A 22,089-nucleotide genomic window follows, 5' to 3' on the forward strand; every position below is an offset into this window, starting at 1 on the left:
ATACACAGACACCGTGTATCCATTCCTGAGACAAGGCAGCCTGCTGCAAAACGGAAGTTCTGCAGAGCATGAGAACAGATACAGATTTAAAAGGAAGAGCAGCAAAGAGAAGGGAAACTACCATGGATTACAGTAAGGCACACATTACAGTATTTTTATGTTAAAAAATCTGAGGGTTTAATGTCACTTTAAACCTACATGTTCCTTGCATGATAATAATTTTAGATATTTTTTACATTGAAAAAACCCAATTTGTTTAAAATTTACACAGCTGCCGTCTTCAAAAACTCAAAAGTTTAGAAAATTGGAAGTGTGTAACAGTATTATATTGCTGAATTTGAATACCTATCATGTTTATTGGACAACCATGCACTGGCAAATGGACCCACACTAGTCTCTCTGGCACTAAGTTAAAAGGAAACCTGTAGTGAGAGAATATGGAGGCTTCCATTTATAACCCTTCCTAGTTACCTGGTGTTTATGTAGTTAGGGGCTTTATTACATTATAAGCCACTGGCTTGCTAGTAGGTCTGTTCTGACTTCACTTTTTGATCTGCATGTCTGCTCCAGATTAGTAACTTGAAGTGGAACTAAACCCACCGATTTTTAACACTTCTAAAGGAAAGCTCAAGTTCGTAATGTTATTAAACCCTTAAACATGCCAATGTTTTCTTCATGGTTTGTTTTGACATTCTGCCTAGTAGTCTATGCACAGGGTAAGCTACATCCAAGGCATGCCTCCAGTGATCTGACAGTTGTCAGTGTGCTTATGTCCGCTTTCAGACAAACTTTCAAGCCCTAAACGGCTATGTCCTAGGTGTTCACATGTGCCTTACTGCAGATCTAAATAGAGGCTAAGATGGTGCCAACCTTGGTAGATGGAATAGACTGGTTTAGTCCTGCAGTAAAGAAGCCTAAGACAGCCAGGCAACTAGCATAGGGAATTGGCAATGGCAGCCTCCATATTTATGTCAGCTTGGGTTCCATTTGAGTTCTTTCAGTATGGAGTCTTTTAAAACTTTTTTTTTTAAACAAATTACCCAATGTTTGTTTGTATTTATCCCCCCTTCCCCTGACATTTTATCCCTACTCCTTCATTTAGCCCTCAGTATTGCATCTTTGTTTTTGTTTTCAGGAAGACAATTTCCCCAGATCTTTGCATTTTTCTTGAATATTTTTTTAATCTCAACCAAAATGTGAATCCAAATTTGGGGTTTATTAATCATTTTTATGTGTGTAGTGTATTTGGATTATAAAGCAGGTTACATTCCCACTGGCCAGCCTTATCCATTACTGTTTCAGAGAATGTAATTGGCAGGACTTCCTGGTAATCTTGTTCCAGTTATCAGATTTTTATTTTTTCTTTACATTGATCAGATTTTCTGCTCCTATAGCAAAAAAACAAAACAAAAAAAAGCCCTGCATGCTTACTGTATTCTTTCAGGTGACAAAATGCCTTACACCTCTTCCTTACTGAAGATTGTCTGCTAAATCATGTGGCTGGATGATTGAGGAAGGGCATTTTGGGAAATGAAGAAATCTTCACCTACTTGGCTTCCCTAACCTTTGAGCCATTGGCTCGTTTGCTATGGAAGGCTTAGGTGTGTTATGATCCTTTTATTGTCAGTTGGGTATTGCCAATTGGTGACCAGCAAGTAGATGGTGTCATGACCTTAAATGGCCTCTTCTTAAATCTGAAAATCTGACCTTTTAGAAATCAATTTGAATTTGGGACTCAAATTTAATAACCCATAGCTGCCAGGTGGAAAGAGGATGGCATTTGACTCCCCTGTTTTTTTTTGTTTTACTTTTTTTAACCGCCTCGGTGTTGCCTGTCTGCGCCGGCCATTGTTGCATTGTAAGCAATACTGTTTGATGCACTGCCACCCTCTATTGTCTGTCCAGTGTTTCGAATCTCCAGTGGGGAAGAGGAAAAGAAGCATGACTGTTAGTACTTCTCAGGACCCATCTTTCTCAGGATTAAACCAGGTCTGAAAACTGTCTCCTATTCCAACTTCCACCCCAAATTCATGTGCTTTTCTTATCCTTGGTTTTTCCCTTATCCTTATTTTAACCAAACAAACCAGGCCTTGCACAAGCACCTCTTATGTTGGCATTATTCAGACATACTTGGCAAACATGTAACATTACTAAGAAATTTTCTTGGCCTTTTCTTTACTCAATGCTGAATGTTTGCGTACCTTTTTTGATTTCCATTGGTTTTGCTTTTTTTTTTTTGTGCAATTAGCATAAGAGCATGCTTCTGGGATGAGGAAACTGTAAAACATTTTACATCCTTGTTAGGACTCCTAAAGCCACCATGTACTTTGGAGCATCGTGCCAGTATCTTAGTCCCTCTGGCACAGTTGCATTTGTTGTAATATGTAATCTTATTTGAATGCATTTGTGTACTTTCAGATTATGATGTTTTTCAGCTGTATATCCCAGCAGAACATTTTCCACGACTCCATATATACCTGTTAGCTTTGTGTTTTTTTGTTTTGCCCATCATTTTAGTAAGTTTGTATAGTAGTTTGAACTGTGTACATCCCTTGAACAGTGATGTTGAATGTTGACGCACAATGATATTGTGCGTTTAGATTTTTCAATAAAATGGTGGATGGATTTTGGTTTCATGGTTTCTGGCAGTTGGTCTTTAGCCTATTTATAAGTTGTAAGTTGTTTTGGCTGACCATTTGCGATAAGGCTGTAGTTTTATACATGTTGTTCATTGATCCATGGACTGCTTAATGTTTGAGCCGTGAAGAGCTCATGTTTAGACTTGGGGTGTCTTGTATTGTTCATTTTACTGCCATGGTGCTGTATGTATTAAGGTTGTACTGCTGCTACTCAATACTAGCATTTGGTAATCTCACCCTAAACCCTCAATGGATGAAAGCCAAGCTGCATGGTTTTCTCCTTTTGTCAGTTCCTATCCTTGGCAGCTTGTAGGAAATTTCTGTGGTCAGACTGTTTAAGTCAGAAAATTGTCCTGGTTTTTTGTATGTTGCGTGAGTAAGAATGCAGCATAAGCTTAGTCTTTGCATGTCTGTGCATGTTCTTGATGTTGGCACAAGTCTAGGGTTTAGGAACTTGATGCATGAAACATTTGTGTAGGGACTTGCTGCCACATTTTGTCTCACTGAACGACAACTTTAAGTATACATTTTTTATTACTGTTTTTAATTTGAATGTGAAAATGACCATTCTTTAGTCTTTTCAGTTGAGCAGGTCGCATGGTTACAAACCAATTGCGATCAGTACAAAAAACTAGTTGTTGCTTCCTAGTATCTGATCTCATTTTAGACCTGATTTAGTAAATGGTCTTTACAAATGATTTGCAGTTTCTAGTGGCACATGCATGGGCATATTGGACGTTTCTGTGTTGCCTACGTGTCTTTATGCCTGACCGTTTATTTTGGTGAAAGTGTTTCCTACATGAGCCAAGTGTTTGTTTACTGTAGCTTTTAATTTATTATGTCTTTTTCAATTTGGTGAAATCGTTTTTATGCATATATTAGTCACTAACCTGCTAAATGTAAAGCATTTAAATCTTGCCTTCCAATGACTGAAAAATCTGGTGGCATAATTTGTTATTATTTTGACTGTTGTGTTGTGATCAGAGCATGTTAAATTTTTTTTAATGATTTTGATTTGTGCAAATGATCATATTCTAACACTTTTTTTTAAATATTTTTCTTCACAAGTTATTCCTTATAGACTTTGGTTTGGCCAAAAAGTACAGAGACAACAGAACAAGACAACACATACCATACAGAGAAGACAAAAACTTGACTGGCACGGCCCGCTACGCTAGTATCAATGCCCACTTAGGAATTGAGCAGAGGTAATGGAATGTCAGTTAAATAATCGGATATTTTTGGCTTTCAAGAGTTTAATGAAAGATCACACACTCCCTGGGACTAAATGGCACAAATATTTGTGTACTAGGTACCCCAGTATCTGCACGCAGTTTGTATGTTTATCTTGGTTTTGGCTTTTTTTATTTTTTTAATATCCTTTTTCCAAAAACATACTATTTGATTAACGTGCTTCGATTAACGTGCTTCTGGCCAGTTAAACCAGATGTGGGCTTTTTCATTGTAAGCTCCTGTCATGCCAAGACAAATCTGAATATTTTCTCTACAATGCTATATAAATATGGGAGATAGGTTTCCATTTAATGCTAATTAAGAGCCTGTAATGTGTAGTTATCAGTACTGGGGAATGTATAGGATCTAGGGAAAAAATTGCAAGGATGTTAGCAATGAGTGCAATGGCAGTGAATTACAGATCAAAAATCCAGTAAGAGGCTATGGGAGTTCTGTTGAGGACTAGTCGATACCATGAGGATTACATTATTGGCTTTATTGGATTATTGCAACCTTTGTGATATTTGTGGGGGGGGGGGGGGGTTCCACCAATTTAGATAATGAAAAAAATTCACCAAGTTAGATCACGTTGGGAAATGTGAGGCTAGCTTTAATCAAGTGTGGACCAGTTTGGGCCTCATTCAGTTTAAATATTTAACTACAAAATATAATCTGGATGTTTGTTATTGTAAGGAATAGTGTCTACAGACATGCCCATGCAGATTTGGTTGACTTTGTTTTTCAAAGTTTGTCTACCTTTGCAGACAAATTTGAAACCCCCCACCCCTCACTATATAAAACAACCCTTTTCCTACCTTTTCTAGTTTCTTAGGGACAGATTGGCTTAGAAGTTAACATACACAATGATTTATATTGTTTGGACAGACGGTCCTGCACCTTTAGTCTACAGCTAATTTGCCAGCACTGTCCAGACTGGGTAAATTATGGCAATCATTAACTACTCAGCCCCCTCAACATTATGTAGAAGCAGAGAACTTCAGTTTCAGACAAGCAAATAAGCATCCATTTTTAACTCTTAAGCTTTGCCACTGGGAACATATAACCTATAAAATAGGTGTTAACCCAGTTTGGCTGCTGAAGTGGAAATGCACCTTAAAGTGGAACTAGACCCACCATTTTTACTGTCGCCCCAAACAGGTTACTTTCATGGCATGCCAAATTCCAAGATTGCAATTGTGTTTATTTTGGCTCTCTAAAGTTTCACTTTCAAGCTATCAATGTGCATTATCAGGGCAACTGCAATCTAAACAGAGGCTATGGTGGCACCTTTCTTGGCTGTAAAGGATAGTTCTGCATTAAGACTTATTTTTCTTGTCATGCAGAGTAAAATAAGGCTAATCAGAGTATGTATAAAATGCAAAATGAACAAATAAGTTTCCAGTACATCGTTGATTAGGTAGACAATCAGTAAGCCCAGTGAGACTCTATTTTTCTTAAAAGAAAATTGGGCAAACTCATTGGTTTGCTATTATTTGAAGAATTATGTTGACCGAAGGTGTTAACCTATATGGCCACTTTAGTTGATGTGACAGCAACAGTTCTTCATACTTTTACTCAATCTAATTTTCATTGACTTCAGTTGTGACTGGGAAGGATTTTCCTGAATCTGGGTGGGGATTGGCGGTGTACTGGATGTTTGATAGTCCAAAAGCTCATGAAATAGGCTTACAGATGTTTAATGCTTTTCCAATATTGGTGTATTATGGTTTTGGGATGTTCACTTCTAACATTTGATACAACTTAAATTTAGACTACTCGTGTTTGACTTCTGTCTTATGTATCTGAGCAATCACCTTGGCTCATTGGTAACCTTAAACATTTTACAGTAGATGCTGAAAAGTTTTAGGATACAGTTTACAATTTAGTAGGCTGGCAGCACTGTGCCAAATGTCATTGTAAATGTGCTTACCCAAGAATTGTCCTCTTATTGTGTGTTTCCTTTTTCAGTCGTCGTGATGATATGGAGTCTCTAGGATATGTACTAATGTATTTCAACAGAACTAGCCTTCCTTGGCAAGGGCTGAAGGTAGGTCATGTCATATTTTGCAGGTAACCTCACAGGTGGATGAAGCAGCGTCTTCAGCTATCTGATTTATAGATCTATGGTTATCTACAGTATATGAAATGGTCATTAGGAGCGAAGGACAAGTTTTAGAAATGGTGTAGCTAATGCTTTAATTTACACTTGGTAGAACCGCTGTTCCAAAAAAAAGATCTCATGCTTTTTTTTTTTCTTTGTGCATATTTCTTTGTGTATATGTGTATATATATATATATATTTTTAATTTGACCGCCCTTGTTTTGTTAGGTGAACAACTACTCACAAGCGGTTCATTTATGAAATCTAAAATGAAGCAGGGCCCAATGTTTTTTTTTTTTTGTTTTCTGCATTGAAGGACACAAAAGAATAATATATGTGCTCTGCCTGCTGCAGTTTTTGGGTACAGCTTCCAAAGTTCAGTTCCTCTGTAATAGTATTAAGGTGTATCTTTGGGCAAGTAATAAATGCAGCCCTGTTGGACTAAGGCCTCGTACACACCTGGGCGTTTTACAGCGCGTTCCTACGTGCTGTAAAACGATCAACATGTGAAAACCAATGATTGCCTATGGGCATGGTTCCCACCTGTACTTCTTTGGGTGTAGGGCGTTTTGCAGCGCTGTAAAACGCCCTACACCCAAAGAAGTACAGGAGCTTCATTGGGGCGTATTTGCCGCACATATCCATTAGGATACAGCTGGATAGCCCTCGGAAACGCGTGTTCGTCGCACGTTTCTTTTATCGCAAATTACAGGACACGAAACGCGCGGCAATTGCGCATATTCCGTACGCCTGGGTGTGAACCCAGCCTAAAGATCTTGCTGTATCCTCTCCACATCTCACTCCTTGTTTACACACATCCTGGGAGCTGCCTTGGAGTCTAGCACAGGATCAGTGGCTTTTGAATATTAACTTTTTAGTGCCAGGATGGTTGTTTTTTTTATGCCTTTCCAGCAAAACACTGTTGCTGCCTTGACTCAAGAACCTGTCCATGCAGTGTTGGCAAATGTATTTATGGGCAGGTGCACCTAGCAACTGATGTAGGGGTGTTGTGCCAGTTCCTCCTGCAAGACCTTTACATGTGTGGTAATGACCTCACAGGATGTAATTAAAGAAAATATGATGTTGGGACATGTTCTAGAGGGTGGATTGGGGGGTAAATGTGGATCATGCCTGAAAATCAGTTTTAAATAGTCTAAGCATGTTTCTACTGAGTTTTTTTTTTTTTTTTTTTTTTTTTTTTTTTTGCTTTTGTCAAATATATAAAATGATTTGTTCCACAGGCAGCAACCAAGAAACAGAAGTATGAAAAGATCAGTGAAAAGAAGATGTCCACTCCTGTTGAAGTTTTGTGCAAGGTAAACGTGCAGCTTTTTAAAAATGTTACTGCAGTAAAGCCGTCTGCATTTAACATATGCCTTTTTATCGTAATTGGTCTACACCCAAAAACTTTTCAGACACTCTCTTCTAAATGTGTGCTGCATTAAGGTGGCCATACACTCTACAACCATGGCAAGAACTTAGTCTTGCCATGGTTGTAAAGTACTTAAAAAAACGTACGATCTGCCCATCTTGCCTTGAGGGGCGGGCTTGCGATGACTGCAATGAGGGGTGGGCTTGCGTGGACGGCAAACGGGCAGTGTGCGCGTGCGCACACCGGCCCGTTCGTCAGTTGTCGAACAAGCAGGCCACTAACTCGCCGAGAATCGTACGATTCTCGGCGGGTTTTCTAGCCTGCTGGTTCGACGGAAGACGTGCGACAGTACAGTAGAAACGGTCGCACGCCTTCCATACACTGCACGATTCTCGTACGATCGCGGGATTTCCCGCGATTCTCGTACGAGAATCGTGCAATGTATGGGCACCTTTTACTTTAATTTAATTTGACTGTGGAGATCTCTAATAGTCATCTGAATGTTGGCTGACAACCTTTCTCAATTCTTTGCACAGGGATTTCCTGCAGAGTTTGCCATGTATCTCAATTACTGTCGTGGATTGCGCTTTGAGGAGGCACCAGATTATATGTATCTAAGGCAGCTCTTTCGAATTCTGTTCAGGTTCGTGTTTTTTATTTGTATTTTAAAATGTAACCATTGATGGAAATGTATAATGGTGGTTGGTTGTTGAGAAAAGCTGTGGGACTTGTAACAACTAATCTGTATCTGGTTTCATTATCTGCTGTCCCAGAGGAACTGTCTGTGCTTTATGCAGGGTTACCTAGTGACCAGATTCATGATTATTCTCTACAGTGCCTGACAACTGATATGTTCAAACTAGAGACTGAGAGGGCATGCACTTGGCTTATTTTCCAAAGCATTTGTAAATGCATTGGAGATGCTTAAATTATACATTTCTGATCCTACCACTCTCCATCATCTGAAATATTAATGTTGACCTGCCATGCTTGACGATTTTACATTGTGTATGTGCTTTTTTTCAGAACCTTGAACCATCAGTACGACTACACATTTGACTGGACAATGCTCAAGCAGAAGGCAGCTCAGCAAGCAGCCTCCTCCAGTGGGCAGGGCCAGCAAGCCCAAACCCCCACAGGCAAGCAAACTGACAAATCCAAGAGTAACTTGAAAGGTTAGTAGCCAAGAGCCAAGAGACGTTTCAGGGAAACAGTAAATTTATTAGGGAAAACGAGACACAATTAAAATACTCATAACTGAGAGAGCGTTAGTTCGAGGAGGTGTTATGAAACCAATTCGGCTTATTTAAGAAAAAAAAGTTTAAAAAAAAAGACGTCCTTGGAAAATTTGACTACTAACTTTAAATTCAGATTTTCTTATATGTGTATCTATTATGGCAATCTCTCATCTTTTGGGATTATGGGTCATCTAAACTGCACCTCTTTCGCACATAACTCCCTTTTCCAATTGTGGTAACCAGTTGCTGGTGGCGTGAATGTGAAGCCGTCTTCTTGGTTCACATTCCTGGACCTAACACATAAAGGAATACTGGGAGTTCAAGCTTCCCTCTTATAAACTCTGCAGCTACCTTCCGACCCCCCCCTAGTCCCTCTGATGGAAAAGGGATTTGTTGCCTAGTTCAGGTCCCTTTTGGCATCTTGTTGGTAAAGAAATGGTGATGGTCTTTTCTACAAAAATCTCAGGAAAATTGTGACAGCTTTTTTTAGATGTTCATGTTCTGTACAGTTTTAATGATCAAATGTTGCTAAAACCAACACATAGATAACATGTTGAAGGAATCTGTCAGAATTGAAAATAAGAGCTTTTATTGCTGAATTCTTTATTTTGACGGTTCAAGTTCCAGGGTGTTCAGTTTAGTCACTGAATTGCTGTGATATCTTCTATGTGTACAGGCTTGGCCCAGAAAGTGTGGAAAGCATATGCTGCTTCAAAAACAAGTCAGCATTGATGGCTTTGATTTTGACAGGGTCTTCTGAGCAAGCATACATGGACTAAGTGTTGCGTGGTCTTGGCAGTTACTGTGGCCTGGTTCAGGAGCCTAGGCTACCGAGACCTGTATAACATGCAATGGAAAAGCAGCCAAGCGTGATGACCTCTTTAAAGGGTGCTGGCACTTTTATTAAAAGTACATTTAATGTTTCTCCCAAGCCCTCCTGACCCCGCCAGGTGCAGCCCCCCCCCCCCCGAGTAGAACAGCCTTGACCCTTTTTACATCCACTAGCTGGAATCTTCCTTGTTGCTGGCTGCACCTGAGAGTCTTTAGTAGGTCCATTAGCCTCTCAAGTCTTAAGGTGCCCATACACCTTACGATTATCGGACAAAACTTTTTGTCCGATCGAATAGTCGTACGATTTTCGTACGGCAGCCCCATCCTGCCCCAATCGCAAGATTAATTTAGCCGTAATTAACGAAAAGCACCTGGACGAAATGTGGTAATTGATTTGCAGTATTTTTGTTAGTGCAAGCGCAGTGTAGATCGTACGACTTTTGACGGACGGAAACGCCAGCAACCTTACGACAATCGTACGATCGAGCAGAGTTTTCAAACATGCTTGACCGTCAAAAAGTCGTACGATTGTACAGTACTGTCGGTCGGACACTGCAATGCACACATACGATCATCGGCCGAAAAAGTCGATTGCGTACGATAATCGTAAGGTGTATGGGCACCTTTTAGGAGCGTCCAGCAGTGAGCAGGGCTTTAGCTGGTGGTTGAAAACATAGGAGTAGGCCACCGTTGCACTACTTGGTAGTTTAAGTTCGGAAGACAAGGTAGATTGGCTAGGCATGTTATAGTGGAAGTGCCTTTACCTAGAAGTTACACTTCATTCCCCTTGGGGCCCGCTGGTGCTCTTTGTAAGGTGGGTTACATTTTAGTTTTACATTTACTGATGATATTGAAGGGCTCACTTTCATCATTTCTGCAGGCTGTTTTCATACTATGTTTTTGGAATTACAACCCCCTTTGATTGCTGCACATGTATACATAGTCTGTCACAATTTTTCTAATTAAGAATTTGGTGGCTTTTGTTTTTTTCTTTTCTTTTGGCCAGTAATTGGCCCCATTTGAAAAAGATGTTGCTACTCAAACATGGCGTTGTTAAAATGTGTATTTCCTGAGCAAGACCAAGATATGAACTCCAGATTTCTTCATTCTTCTTCACAACTGTATTTGTTAATTCCAGGCCATGGATGATTATGACCTTGGACATCTTTATTAAACATGTTGCTGTTTACAGGTTTACACTGCTGGCAAACTTCAGTGAAGCTCTCCGCACACAGGGAGCATGCGGAAATCTGACCGGGGCTGGAGATTATGCAGGATGGGGCAAAACCAATCCCAACGGGATTCACTAGGGCAACTCTAAATGGCCTGGAAACATACATTTGGTCTACAACTCTTAAAGGGGCTGTAAGCCTGTTTATGTAGTCAAATGTGCTTCAGATTTTTTTTTAAAAATGCTTCACATTGTCTTTTTTTTTATGGGGGGGTGGGGGGGTGTTGAGTTTAGTGCAGAGACCTTTTTTTTTCTGAACTGCTAAACTGAGCCCCAATGTCAGGAGTGTTTTCAGAATGCATATTGTAACAACAACTCTCAGTATTTTGGCAGGTTATATGATTTCTGCGATGGCAAAGTGGACACACATTGTGGAGAAGGAGGAATTGTTTTTGCCAATTGAGCAGCAGATCATTGGGGCTGTGATCATTATTTACCCCTACCACAATCCCCTTTTCATATAAGTGCTGGGTCTAAATCCAGAAAGATGTCTTCTGGCACCAACATCTTTTCTCTGATAGTTTGCATATATCTTCTTGCCTGGATCAATTAACTAGTTAATTAAAAACTATCCTCCTATAAAGAATTAGCAAAGTCAGTGTTACCAAAGCAGTCATGATTCATTACTCAGAGTAAATCACATCTTTTGAAATAAATGGATTAGACGCTGGCTAGTTAGACTAATAACTCATGCTGCTAATAAAAAATAATTTGATGCTTTCCAGGAGATATTTGCTGTGGCTCCACCTTTGCTGCACCATATGGTGATTTGTCTGCTGATGTTGGTGAGAGTATCCTAGCTACTTTGTTTTGTTGGCTCTCGTGTCTTATGTATGCAGACAATGCTCCCCTTTCTATTATTGATGCAGAGAAAATGTACCTACTGGCAACCTGCTAATCTACTAACAGGGTTGCTGTATATTCCTGCTGTATAAATACTTCGCCTTGGGGATCAATTTTAGTAGTTTGTAGCATTAAAAACTGCAGGAGCATGTGACTTAAAAGTAATTCTATATCAGCTCCACTTTGCTGCAGTGGCCCTCAAGAGGATTTGCTTGTTTTTCACGCCCTCCCTCAGCCACTCGCTTATACCACAGTGCTTCTGTGTAAATTGTGACGTGGTTGAATCTTACACAGGCTATGTACACTCTTTACAGTAAAGTAAACCTGATGCTTTACCCAGCATGGTTTCCTGATTTTTTTTCTGTTTTTTTTTTAAATACAGAAGTAGCAGCATGGCCATTTGAAGTTTGGGAGCTTCTTCCTAGCTCCTTCCTTCCAAGTTGGGGAGCTTCTTCTTAGCCTAGTTTGTGATTTCATGGACAGTTGAAACTACCTAGATGTTACATTAAATTGACACCCAGAAGTTAAAAGAACTATGGGGTAACCTTTTTTTCCCCCCATAGTTCTCTTAGGATCATGGGAGGACATATACTAATAACCTCCCGTGACCCAAAACTTGGTATGTAGCGAGCTATTGCCTGCTATATGCTGAGAGCAATGCAGCCGGGACGGATCCTGAAACTGTGGAGATCCACCCCGCTGGTTGACAGTGGGCTCTGTCCATCTAGAGGCAGAGTCATCTATGTCTGCGTCCTGGCGGTCACCACTCTGCGGGGAGATCGAGAAGTGAGCGAGCAGTGGTATGTTTTCGCTGACTTTCCGATCAATGCAGCTGAATGTGACACTTTCAAAGTCGCACGTTGGCTCTAACTTTGAGGATGAGTGTAATTCACTCACCCCATAGTTCTCCTTTAAATCTTAAAAATGTATTCAAATACCTGGACTATTACTAAAAATCATCTCTGAATTGGTGCTGACACTCCCTTCTGGAGGGTGGCTACTTTTGTTCCCTGTGGTCCCTGTGTGTGTTGTAAAGTAGTCGCCACTCTAAGCCCGCTCCCGTGATGGATTACAATTTCAATACAATGTCTCAATCTCAATTACAATACAGTAAACTAAATGTGAGATTGTAGTGCTCCATGGGAGTCAGCACCTATTCAGAGATGATTTGAGGATCTACAGCTGAGTGATACACAAAAGATACATTTTTGTTAATGGTAAAGGTACTTGAATGTGTTTTTAATGTGCAACTTCGGAATTTAGTGTCACTTTAATGAATTTGGTGGCTATAGTGTGTAACCATTGCCTACTACTAGGTCATAGATCTGGTTTAATGCTGGCCATTGCATGCTGAAAATGCTTGGTGAAGTACTTTAAAGGAACTCTTGTCACAAAGCTAAACGGCTATTTCAGAAACATTTTATATGGGCTGCCGTTCTCTCCCTTACAAGCTATATTCTAGCTCTGGGGCATTGAAGGTCATCACGCTGAGCATCACAGCAGATGTTGCTGCTATGTAACCTATGTGTGGCCTTGGAGTAAGAAAGCAGCTGCTTCCAGTGGATGCTTTTCACACTGGAATTTTGGCTTGGTTGCAGTTTACCTAAAAGCCAATGACATGGAGTGCGGTAAATCATAGCCTTAAGGTGCTTTTTCTACAGCACATTGCACCTCTTCGTTTCTCTAGCTTACAAAATATGCCTTTTTAGTATAGTTTTTTTTTTTGTTCACTTGCTAGCATTTCTGAAATGTCTGTCCTACAGTACATGTTTAACAACGCAACCATGAAATGGTTTATTGACTTGGTCCCTGTTCTGTGAAGCTCCTATACCTTGCCTGTTCACCAACACGCACGATCTTCCTCACAATTCAGTTTTGGTCTTGCTTGTGATATTCATTTGTCATGTTTTTTTTATTTTACCTCCAATGAAATAGTAAAACTGTTCCTTTTTTCCAACAGGATTTTGAATTAAAAAATAAAAGGAGCTGACATCGCAGATCCTGGCACGAGCTGGACCCATCACTCCCTTAAAACCTAGAGATTTTTAGTTCATATGTACACTTGACAGTTGTTGTGGGAGACCATTTACTTGGTGTAATACGGAACTTAATTTCAGTCTAAACTGGCTACTAGCGGCGTCTGATGTGCCGACTTTGTAGCTGCTGTTAATAATTGTGAATATCACTAAGAATAGTGAAACATGGTGTCCAGTTTTTTTATTGCTATTTTTCTCCCTCATGAAAGAGTGGGACAGGTGGTTCATTTATCTGGCGGTTGACAGTGGTGGAAGAAATTGTGCATATGCCAATTTGTTTTGTTTTTTTTTTTTCCTATGGTTAACCTCTTGAACCTTAACACAGCTTACTTCTGTTACTTTAGAAGAGCAACTGTGAAGTGGTTTCCTAGAGACAGTTGCGACGACCCTTGTCTAAAAAAACACAGCTCTCCATTGTTCCTTCCTAAATACTATTTTTTTTTAAGTTGTACACTTAAACATTCTTAGCCGTTGCACTGTTTGGCCTACCTGTTGTACACATGGGTATTCCTGCAGTAAATGAGTAACTAGACATTTACTTTTCCAAATGTTTGTCACTTTGTATGGTTGTTATGGCGACCACATGGCTCCAGGTTATTAGGACCTTACTGGCGCAGCAGATTCTCTTTTGTGGAGAATGTTTTGGATATCACAAATTACATCCACAGCAAGCTGCCAATTCTTGATAATCTGAAACCATTAAACGTCCCTAATTTAACCAAAGATTGCAATTTTAAGCAGATCGTATGACTGAGCTTTTCCTTGTTTTTAAATAAAAGGATGACTCCTTCATTGCAGACTTGAAAACAAAAATTAAATTCTAGTCTTTAGGAAATGGAAAAATAACTTGTACAAAGCAAGCTGCAGCATTTTTGTTTGTCACAAATCTCGTTAACATCCTAAAACTTAAAAGCTTGTTTAAGTGGCTTAGAAAATGTAATCACTGTAAACATGATCTGGGATATCTTTGTTTTTATTTTGAACTATTTTTGTTTGTTTACAAGTTCATTAAAAACTAAAAAAAAATCCAGTTTCTGTACATAGACCAGGTTTTTTTTCTTGGGTACATTCTCAAATTATCTAGGAGTTCAACACATAAGATGTTTAATTGCATGAGAATAACCTCTTATTGACAGTTTCTTTGTTTCAATACAAGTCCATTTGTCATGAAGAAGTCAAGCTCACGCTGCTAAGCTGTTAAATATCTTCTGTATCTTAGGCTTAAAGGGCCAGTCCACCCAAGTGAGTTAGATGAGCCGCTGGATCGTTTTGTTTTTTTTTCCTCTCTCGGACGCCATCAGCAAGATCTTCCTGCCACAGAGCCTCATTCCTTTTACATCCTCTGCAATGTGAAATAAATAACAGGTGCTCACATTCTGGAGAGGTCATGAGAAGTCTCTGGACAGTTTAATCCTGGCATCTGATCTTTGGGTGGATTGAGCTTTTAAAAAGTGAGTTTTCTCTTTGGTTCTGACTGTTAATGTATATGCATTCTCACTATAACTGGAGTTGGGCTGGTTCTATACAATTCAGGGTTCTTTCACGTGACACAATTTCACAACAGCATTTTTTAGCGCTCCCGAGAGAGAGATATTATATAGATATAATCTAATCATATATAAAGCATTTAGCCTGTTCCGGCATTCATTTTAACACAGTAGTTGTATAATGCTTTATGTGCAGCCCCTGGATACTACTGTCACTTTATTTATGGGTGTCACAGGCTTTACATCATATGAACATCGGGTATGTATACATTGATGCTTCACATGTACCATTCACCAGATTATACAGCCTGCACAGCAAATTTTGGGTGATTTAAGGCAATATGCTTGGCTATTCTGGTCTAGGGCTGGACAGAAAATCCTTCTTGCTATATCAATTCATGCTCTTTGTATATTGCCAATGACTCCTGTGTTGGCTCACTACATTTCCCTTTGCAGTGACAGATACTGAAGCATTCTGAATGTGAACTGAGGATAGACCTGTGTTCACAAACCTACAACACATGTGAAAAGGTTTATGCTTCAGTTACCAAGTATAATGGAATGTAAGTGCTCTAACTTGCCCAGTTAAAAAAAAAATCATTTTAGCCTATGTTAAAGTGTGAGACTGTTTTTATTCCTCTGGATGTCTTTTCCAAGAAGCAGTGGCTTTCGGACCTGGCCCGCTGGAGTGTTCAATCTGGGAGACGCGCATTATGCATGTAACTACTTTTTAGACCTGTTCTGCAAGAACTGCTGAACTTTTGGAACATTATAGTGACCCAAATATATGCCGAAGAGCAGTTCTTTTGACCAGCTAGCCTGGTTACTATCTTTTTGTTCCTATGCCCAGCTCAGATTAATAAAGATCAGAATTATGGTAATTCAGCTGTGGAATCTATTTATTTTACTATGTCTTGAGCATTCTAATTTGTAGTGCTATCGCATTAAAGCAACTTATTCAGTTGTTGAAATAGCAGAATGTTTGAAGTTTACATTGGGATGAAATTGAAAGTGTATGTACAATAAATGCCTAATTTTAGTTTTGGATAGAGTATTGAAGGTTGGAACTCCCTTTTCTGTGGGGGGTTTTTTTACGCGGGGTGGGGGGCTTTTCTGCAACGTGAACTCCCCCTTTGGATTTTTCTCCCTTCCAGTCTTGGTCAGACATTGGTCATCAGGACAAATAGTGAATCTGCCCAGGGTTAATGGGGATTCTTAACCTTCTCTCTCAATCTACAAACTCAAACTACAGTACAAAAAAGGTTCTGGCTTTACTTTAGCAGGTAATATTGCACTTGAGCAGTGAAATCTTTTTGCAATGTACTAAAGCATGTTAAAGTGAAATTCCATGTGTTAACCATTTATACACTGCATTTTTAAACTTCATGGCAGATCCTTGTGTATGGTCTTAATTTTTATTTTATTTTTTAGATAAGATCAGTACATCAATCTTATTAATGTGCTGTCTTTTTAACTTTGTTTCAGTGTTTAATTTGTATAATATACTGTATGTATAGGGCAGCCATATACACATCTGCTTTGCACTGTTACGCATTGTCTGTGCTTTATTTCTTGTTTTCACAATGCAATCAGGCAATCCATTTCTAACGTACAGTGCGCCTGATTTCTTTTTGCCGGAAAGGTTTCCTTTTTAAAAGTTGAATCATCGTGCTAAGCCACTGAAAGCTCCCTGTAGTGGCATATCTATTTCAAGCACCTCCCGTCCATGGCCGTTCCTGAACGGTAGGACAGGAGTGTTGTAGTAGTGGGAGGGCGTCTTAATTTTGAAGCTTGACATGTTTGTCTATTTCCCCAACATGACCCCGTCCTTATATTTTACCAAATAATTGGGTTGATAAATGTTTAATAACATTTTCTTAGGGGTAGTTTTTTTGTTTTGTTTTTTTTTTACAAAATTTAGGGTACTTTTTTTTTTTTTTTTGTTGAATAGTTAAAAATGGCGTGGCCAGGAAGGGGGTGTAACACCCTGGTCTTCAAGTGGTTAACATGAAAGAGCAAACTTGATGATTGTGAGGTAAGCACTGCATCCCAAAACATGGGCTCACTAAAAATACGTACCTTCTCTTATAAGGATTTTCTGTAAAATTTGCAATAGGCCATTTCATTGCACTTGCTGAAGTCTCAAATGTGTACAAGATTATAAATATGGATGCACCGATACAAGCATCGATATCGGCGGCGATACCGAGTATTTGCATGAGTACTCGTGCAAATACTCCGATACAAAAAACGAGTACCTGTGCCGCGTCCATCTTCAGGGACCCGAATCCACCACACACAGGACATCCATCGTGTCTTCAATGAAGCAAGATGGCCACAAACTCCAAGTCCTCAGTCATCTCCATTCTGACCTTCTCCTGCTGATTGGATGATTGACAGGCTTCCTCAATCGGCCAATCAGCAGGAGAAGAGGTCAGAATGGAGCAGATGTCACAGCCTAGTCATCTGCTCCATTCTGATCTCTTCTCCCGCTGATTGGATGATTGACAGGCTTCCTCACCAATCGGCCAATCAGCGGGAGAAGAGGTCAGAGCAGATGACTAGGCTGTGACACGGAGTGGCTGAAGCAGACTGAGAAGACGACACAGCAGGTTAGTACTGCTGCACCTCATGGGGCTGGGCACAAAAATGCTGTTTACCGGCATATATTTAAAAAAAGAAAATAACTATGTAGATATTGCTAACTAAGACTTGTATCCCCCTAGTGGTGAAAATAGATGAGCACATGTCTAGACTGCAGACCAGAACACAGTGTGGCACAGCTATATCCAATTCTGCATACCTGGCTTTATATTATAAGAAAATGTAATGAAATATTATTCAATGTCTTTTTTAAATATTATTAATGTTATAATATTAAAAGACATTGAATAATGAAATATTTATCATGCCATTGCTAACTAAGACTTGTATCCCCATAGTGGGGAAAATAGATGATCACGTGTCCAGACTCCAGAACACTGTATTATTGTATAGTGTGGCACAGCTGTATCCAATTCTGCATACCTGGCTTTATATTATAAAGTTCTTATAATATAAAGCCAGGTATGCAGAATTGGGTATAGCTGTGCCACACTACAGAGTGTTCATGTTCTTCATAAAAAGAAACTGACCTAAAATCATGATTTTGTATTGCTTTAGAAAAAATGTGACCTGTCCTTTTAAGAAAAAGTATCGGTAATTGGTATCGGCGAGTACTTGAAAAAAAGTATCGGTACTCGGCCTTAAAGTGGTATCGGTGCATCCCTAATTATAAATGTAGTTTTTCTCCCAATTATACAGTCTGTTGCAGTAAAAAAAAAAAAAAAGCTACACCCCTGCCTTCCATTTAGATGTGATTTACCTGAATCAAGGGTAGGTTTACATTGCGCTGTAAACATAAGAACACTACTTATGAGGTGATGATTCAATAAACAGACTGCCTGTATTTTTACTGCAAATTGAGAGCTGTGGTCACAACAGTAGGATACATTTTTGGGGGAGTTCTAGGGAATTGCCACCTACTATAGATTAACAATTCATAAGTTTGTTTTTTTTTTGCATTTCAAAGGACATGTAAACAGAGTACATTACCAAGGCTTGGCTGTCATGCTGATGCTTTCACAAGACGAGTGTTCTTGGCTTTCAAAGCAACTCGGTTTCAAGTTTCAGGTTAAAACTACATCGGTAGTTCTAACAGTAGTGATCTCACTGTAATTGTGATTGGAAAAAAATGCTTCAATTTTGTGGAATTGATTACCCACTTTGTGTAACGTACAACAATCAGGAGCTAGTTGACCATATTTTGAGATGAGTGTCAACTTGAATGAAAGCAGTATTTACATCAAGCTTTGAGCAGTTTTGAGACTATTAAAGCACCCTTCAACTAAAGTTTGGCAATGTAAAACCCATATAAAGGTGTTTACTTTAACTAGCTCCCAACTGCTTTGTAAAAGCTTGGTGTACACACTGTTTACATTGGCAAACAAACTGTAGTCAAGGCCAGAATAACCTTTTTGTACAAAGGTGGGCTGTCTACACTGTTACTGCTGATCCAGTAGTGTACCATTTTAACAAAGTGACCATCATTCCAGTAGAGGATGCTTTTCACCCCATCTTGGCTTTGACTTTACTTTTCCAGACCTTTGCTGATTGGTCAAAAGCGGACTTTACCACTGCTGCAGCTGATTGGACCAAAATAGCTACAGATTTAAAGTGAATTTCATATTTTGCAGTCAGATTTGAGAGAAGCCCTCTGTTCATGTCTTCATATTCACACAACCTCCTGAAAAATAACTAAAAATAAACATGTCTTTTTTTTTTTTTTGTTTTACGTTAAATCAGGCAAGATGGCTGGTTCCAAGGTTTTCTTAGCCCTTTCACAGTGGTCTGTCCTTTTTTATAGAAAGACTTGGAACTGAAATTGAGGCTTGTGTTTATCTGACAAGCTTTATATACAATGGGTAAGCACCCTTAGACTTGTTCTCTTGTGCTCTCCTCCATGAGTTTCCCCCAAGCTTGGCTTCCAGTATCCTCAAGGTCTGGGACCCAGTCTGCCAAATGTCAGACAAACCTACATGAAGTTGTGCCCCCATGGAAGCATGTATGTTGACTAAATCGCTTGCATCACATCATGGTGGCAGGAGGTGTCCCAGTGCTACAAACGAGAGTTTTCCCTCAATGTCCCTCTTGCAGTTTCTAATCTCCAATCTTCCTGTGATTTTGCGCTGGCAGATTTCTGCCTCTCCAGAAGAGGTCTTCCTAAGGTCCCTCTTCTGGATCAAATTATCCTTGCCTTGGTTTGTGTGGTAGAAGGGTTTCAAGGATTTTACTCTAACCTGTTCACCATTTCCAAACCCAAAGGGTTCATCCAGCCCATCTTGGACCTCAAAGCCCTGAATTTCTTCACAAATTCTGCATGGATTCCAACAGCTGTCATTGCTTCCGTTCACCAGGGAGACTTTCTGGCTTTTATCTTAATTCAGAACTTGCATGTCTCCATCTTTCTAGTACATAGTTTCCTAAATATTGCCTTAGGGCTCCTGCATTACCAGTTCCTGAGTCTGCCATTTGGCCGATCATCTGCACCTTTGTGTGTTCACCCTTCCCCTCTTTTGAAAGATCCTCTGTGTGGATGCAAGTCCTGGGCACCTTGTTGGAGCAGAGGACTTGCTCATCAGGCAGGTCTCCTCTCACATCAGCATCCTGGAGCTTTGTGTGATTAAGCTGCCTCTGCAGCGGTGGACCAAACTTCCATCTGTATTTAGTTGGACAATGCCCAAGCGATAAATCAACCATCAGGGGGAACCAGATGCTTTTGCCTTTTCAAGAATGGTAGATTGCATCCTACCACAGGGAGATCTTCATGTTCCAGCCTTGTCTGCTGTGTGTCCAACACATGGACAATTGGCAGGCAGACTTCCTCAGCCTGCAATGTTGGCCCTGAGGTAGTGGTCCCCAAACCTGGAATTGTTCCAGGATCTGTGTTGCAAGTGGGGGCATGCCGAATTCTGACCTGCAGGTTTAACAACCTGGGCACCTTAGCAGAAGCAGTGAATGCCCTGTTGGCTCAGTATACCCTGATCAATGCCTTTCCACCCCAAAACTTCTAACTCAATCTTCCAGGATTGAGAAAGGGTACTCCGGGAGCTTCTCATTCCTCCTGACTAGCCCACATGGATGTGGTGCATCAATGTGGTAAGTCTCTCTCTAGGTGGGATGCTCCTTAGGCTTTACCAGATTATCTGTCTTGAGGACCAATTGAAATCCTGGCTTTACTGCATTTCTGTTGAAGCCTAGATTCTGACATGGCCATCTCTAAATTGAAGATTCATATGATGTTAAAAGCTAGGTTTAATGGCAGTCAACAAGTTTCGTTTGCTTGATTTTCCAAAAGGGTGGTGACCACAGTATGCGCTCAGGGCATTGACAGACCCTCTGTTGGATTTGTGGAGTTGGTAGCAGTTTAGACATTTTTCCATACCTAAAACATCAGATCACGTTTGAGGCTCTATGCAGAACCAGTGACCCGGTCAGACATGCTTTGTCCCTAACTTGTACAGTTTTACCCCTCTGCATCAGACTACTGTCCTCCGTTTCTGAATAAATGTGAAGCGGAATTAGGTACTCCCTTTACAGAGGCATGGTGGGAAACAATTTTTTATTTTGCACAAAAGTCATCCATTGCAAACTCGTTCCAAATACAAGGATATAAGATAATGTCCAGGTGGTGCAGGGTTCTCTGTGTCATCCATAGGATGAACACCCTGCTTCCTGTTGATGTGGCCAAGGATTGGGTACACACTCACCCTGTCTGCAACCCTAAATCCACCACACTGTTACCCGGAAAAACCTTTGCCACCTCGACCCTGCTCCTCTCTGCTACTGGCTACCTCTATGACAATGTCACCCCTGACCTGGCTACTTCTGTCTACAACAGCTCCCTCTCATCGTCTCTAGACACTTTGGCTCCCCTCACTACACACAGACTTGGACCACTTTCACTACAGCTGTGTCAAACGAAAGGAGCCAGACATCTAAAAAGATAGCTGCGCTATTGAACATCTGGTGGAAAACTAGGCTTCTGCAAGACTTCACCCTGTATAAAGCTGCCCTCCTAAAATATCATTCCTTCCTACGTGATGCCAAACAAACTTTTGTCACTCATTAACACACTCATCCAGACCACGCCAACTCTTTTCTACTTTAACTCTCTTCTATGTCCCCCACCGCCAGAACCCACTAACTCCACTGCCCAGGACATTGGCAATTATTTAAAAAACCAAAATGAATACAATTTTGGATCAGATCGCCACTGTCCAGTCACCTTCCCCTATTAATGTACCAGACCCACCATCACACTTGTTAGTTTCCTCTTTTGACCCTGTCACCACAGAGGAGGTTACAAAGCTTTTTTTCTGACACGCACTGCACCACTTGCCCCCTGGACACTGTCCCCTCACCACTACTTCAGTCACCTGGACCCTGTTCCCTCACCATTACTGCAGTCACCCCCTTGCTCTATCCTACACTCTCTTACTCACATTTTCAATCTCCCTCTACTGGCATCTTTCCCTCC

General features: G+C 40.3%; 1 protein-coding gene across 6 annotated transcripts in view; it reads left to right on the forward strand.

Moving 5' to 3' along the window:
- The window catches only part of CSNK1A1 (casein kinase 1 alpha 1), a 40,610-nt gene extending 26,050 nt beyond the window's left edge, over positions 1-14,560 (forward strand). For 2 of the 6 annotated variants that reach the window (XM_018553051.1, XM_018553052.1), the window contains exons 5-11: positions 1,906-1,989; positions 3,708-3,847; positions 5,841-5,919; positions 7,215-7,289; positions 7,882-7,988; positions 8,372-8,520; positions 13,449-14,560. In XM_018553051.1, coding sequence (XP_018408553.1) covers positions 1,906-1,989; positions 3,708-3,847; positions 5,841-5,919; positions 7,215-7,289; positions 7,882-7,988; positions 8,372-8,520; positions 13,449-13,456 — 642 coding nt within the window. In that variant the 3' untranslated portion in view covers positions 13,457-14,560. Of the gene's footprint in view, positions 1-1,905; positions 1,990-3,707; positions 3,848-5,840; positions 5,920-7,214; positions 7,290-7,881; positions 7,989-8,371; positions 8,526-13,448 lie in introns of those variants that run through there. The other 4 variants (XM_018553054.1, XM_018553057.1, XM_018553058.1 and 1 more) reach the window with 4 other exon arrangements.
- The last annotated feature ends 7,529 nt before the right edge of the window (positions 14,561-22,089 follow it).

The sequence above is a fragment of the Nanorana parkeri genome, unplaced genomic scaffold (genome assembly GCF_000935625.1).
Source record: "Nanorana parkeri isolate BGI_ZX_2015 unplaced genomic scaffold, ASM93562v1 scaffold107, whole genome shotgun sequence".
Taxonomy (NCBI): Eukaryota; Metazoa; Chordata; class Amphibia; order Anura; family Dicroglossidae; genus Nanorana; species Nanorana parkeri.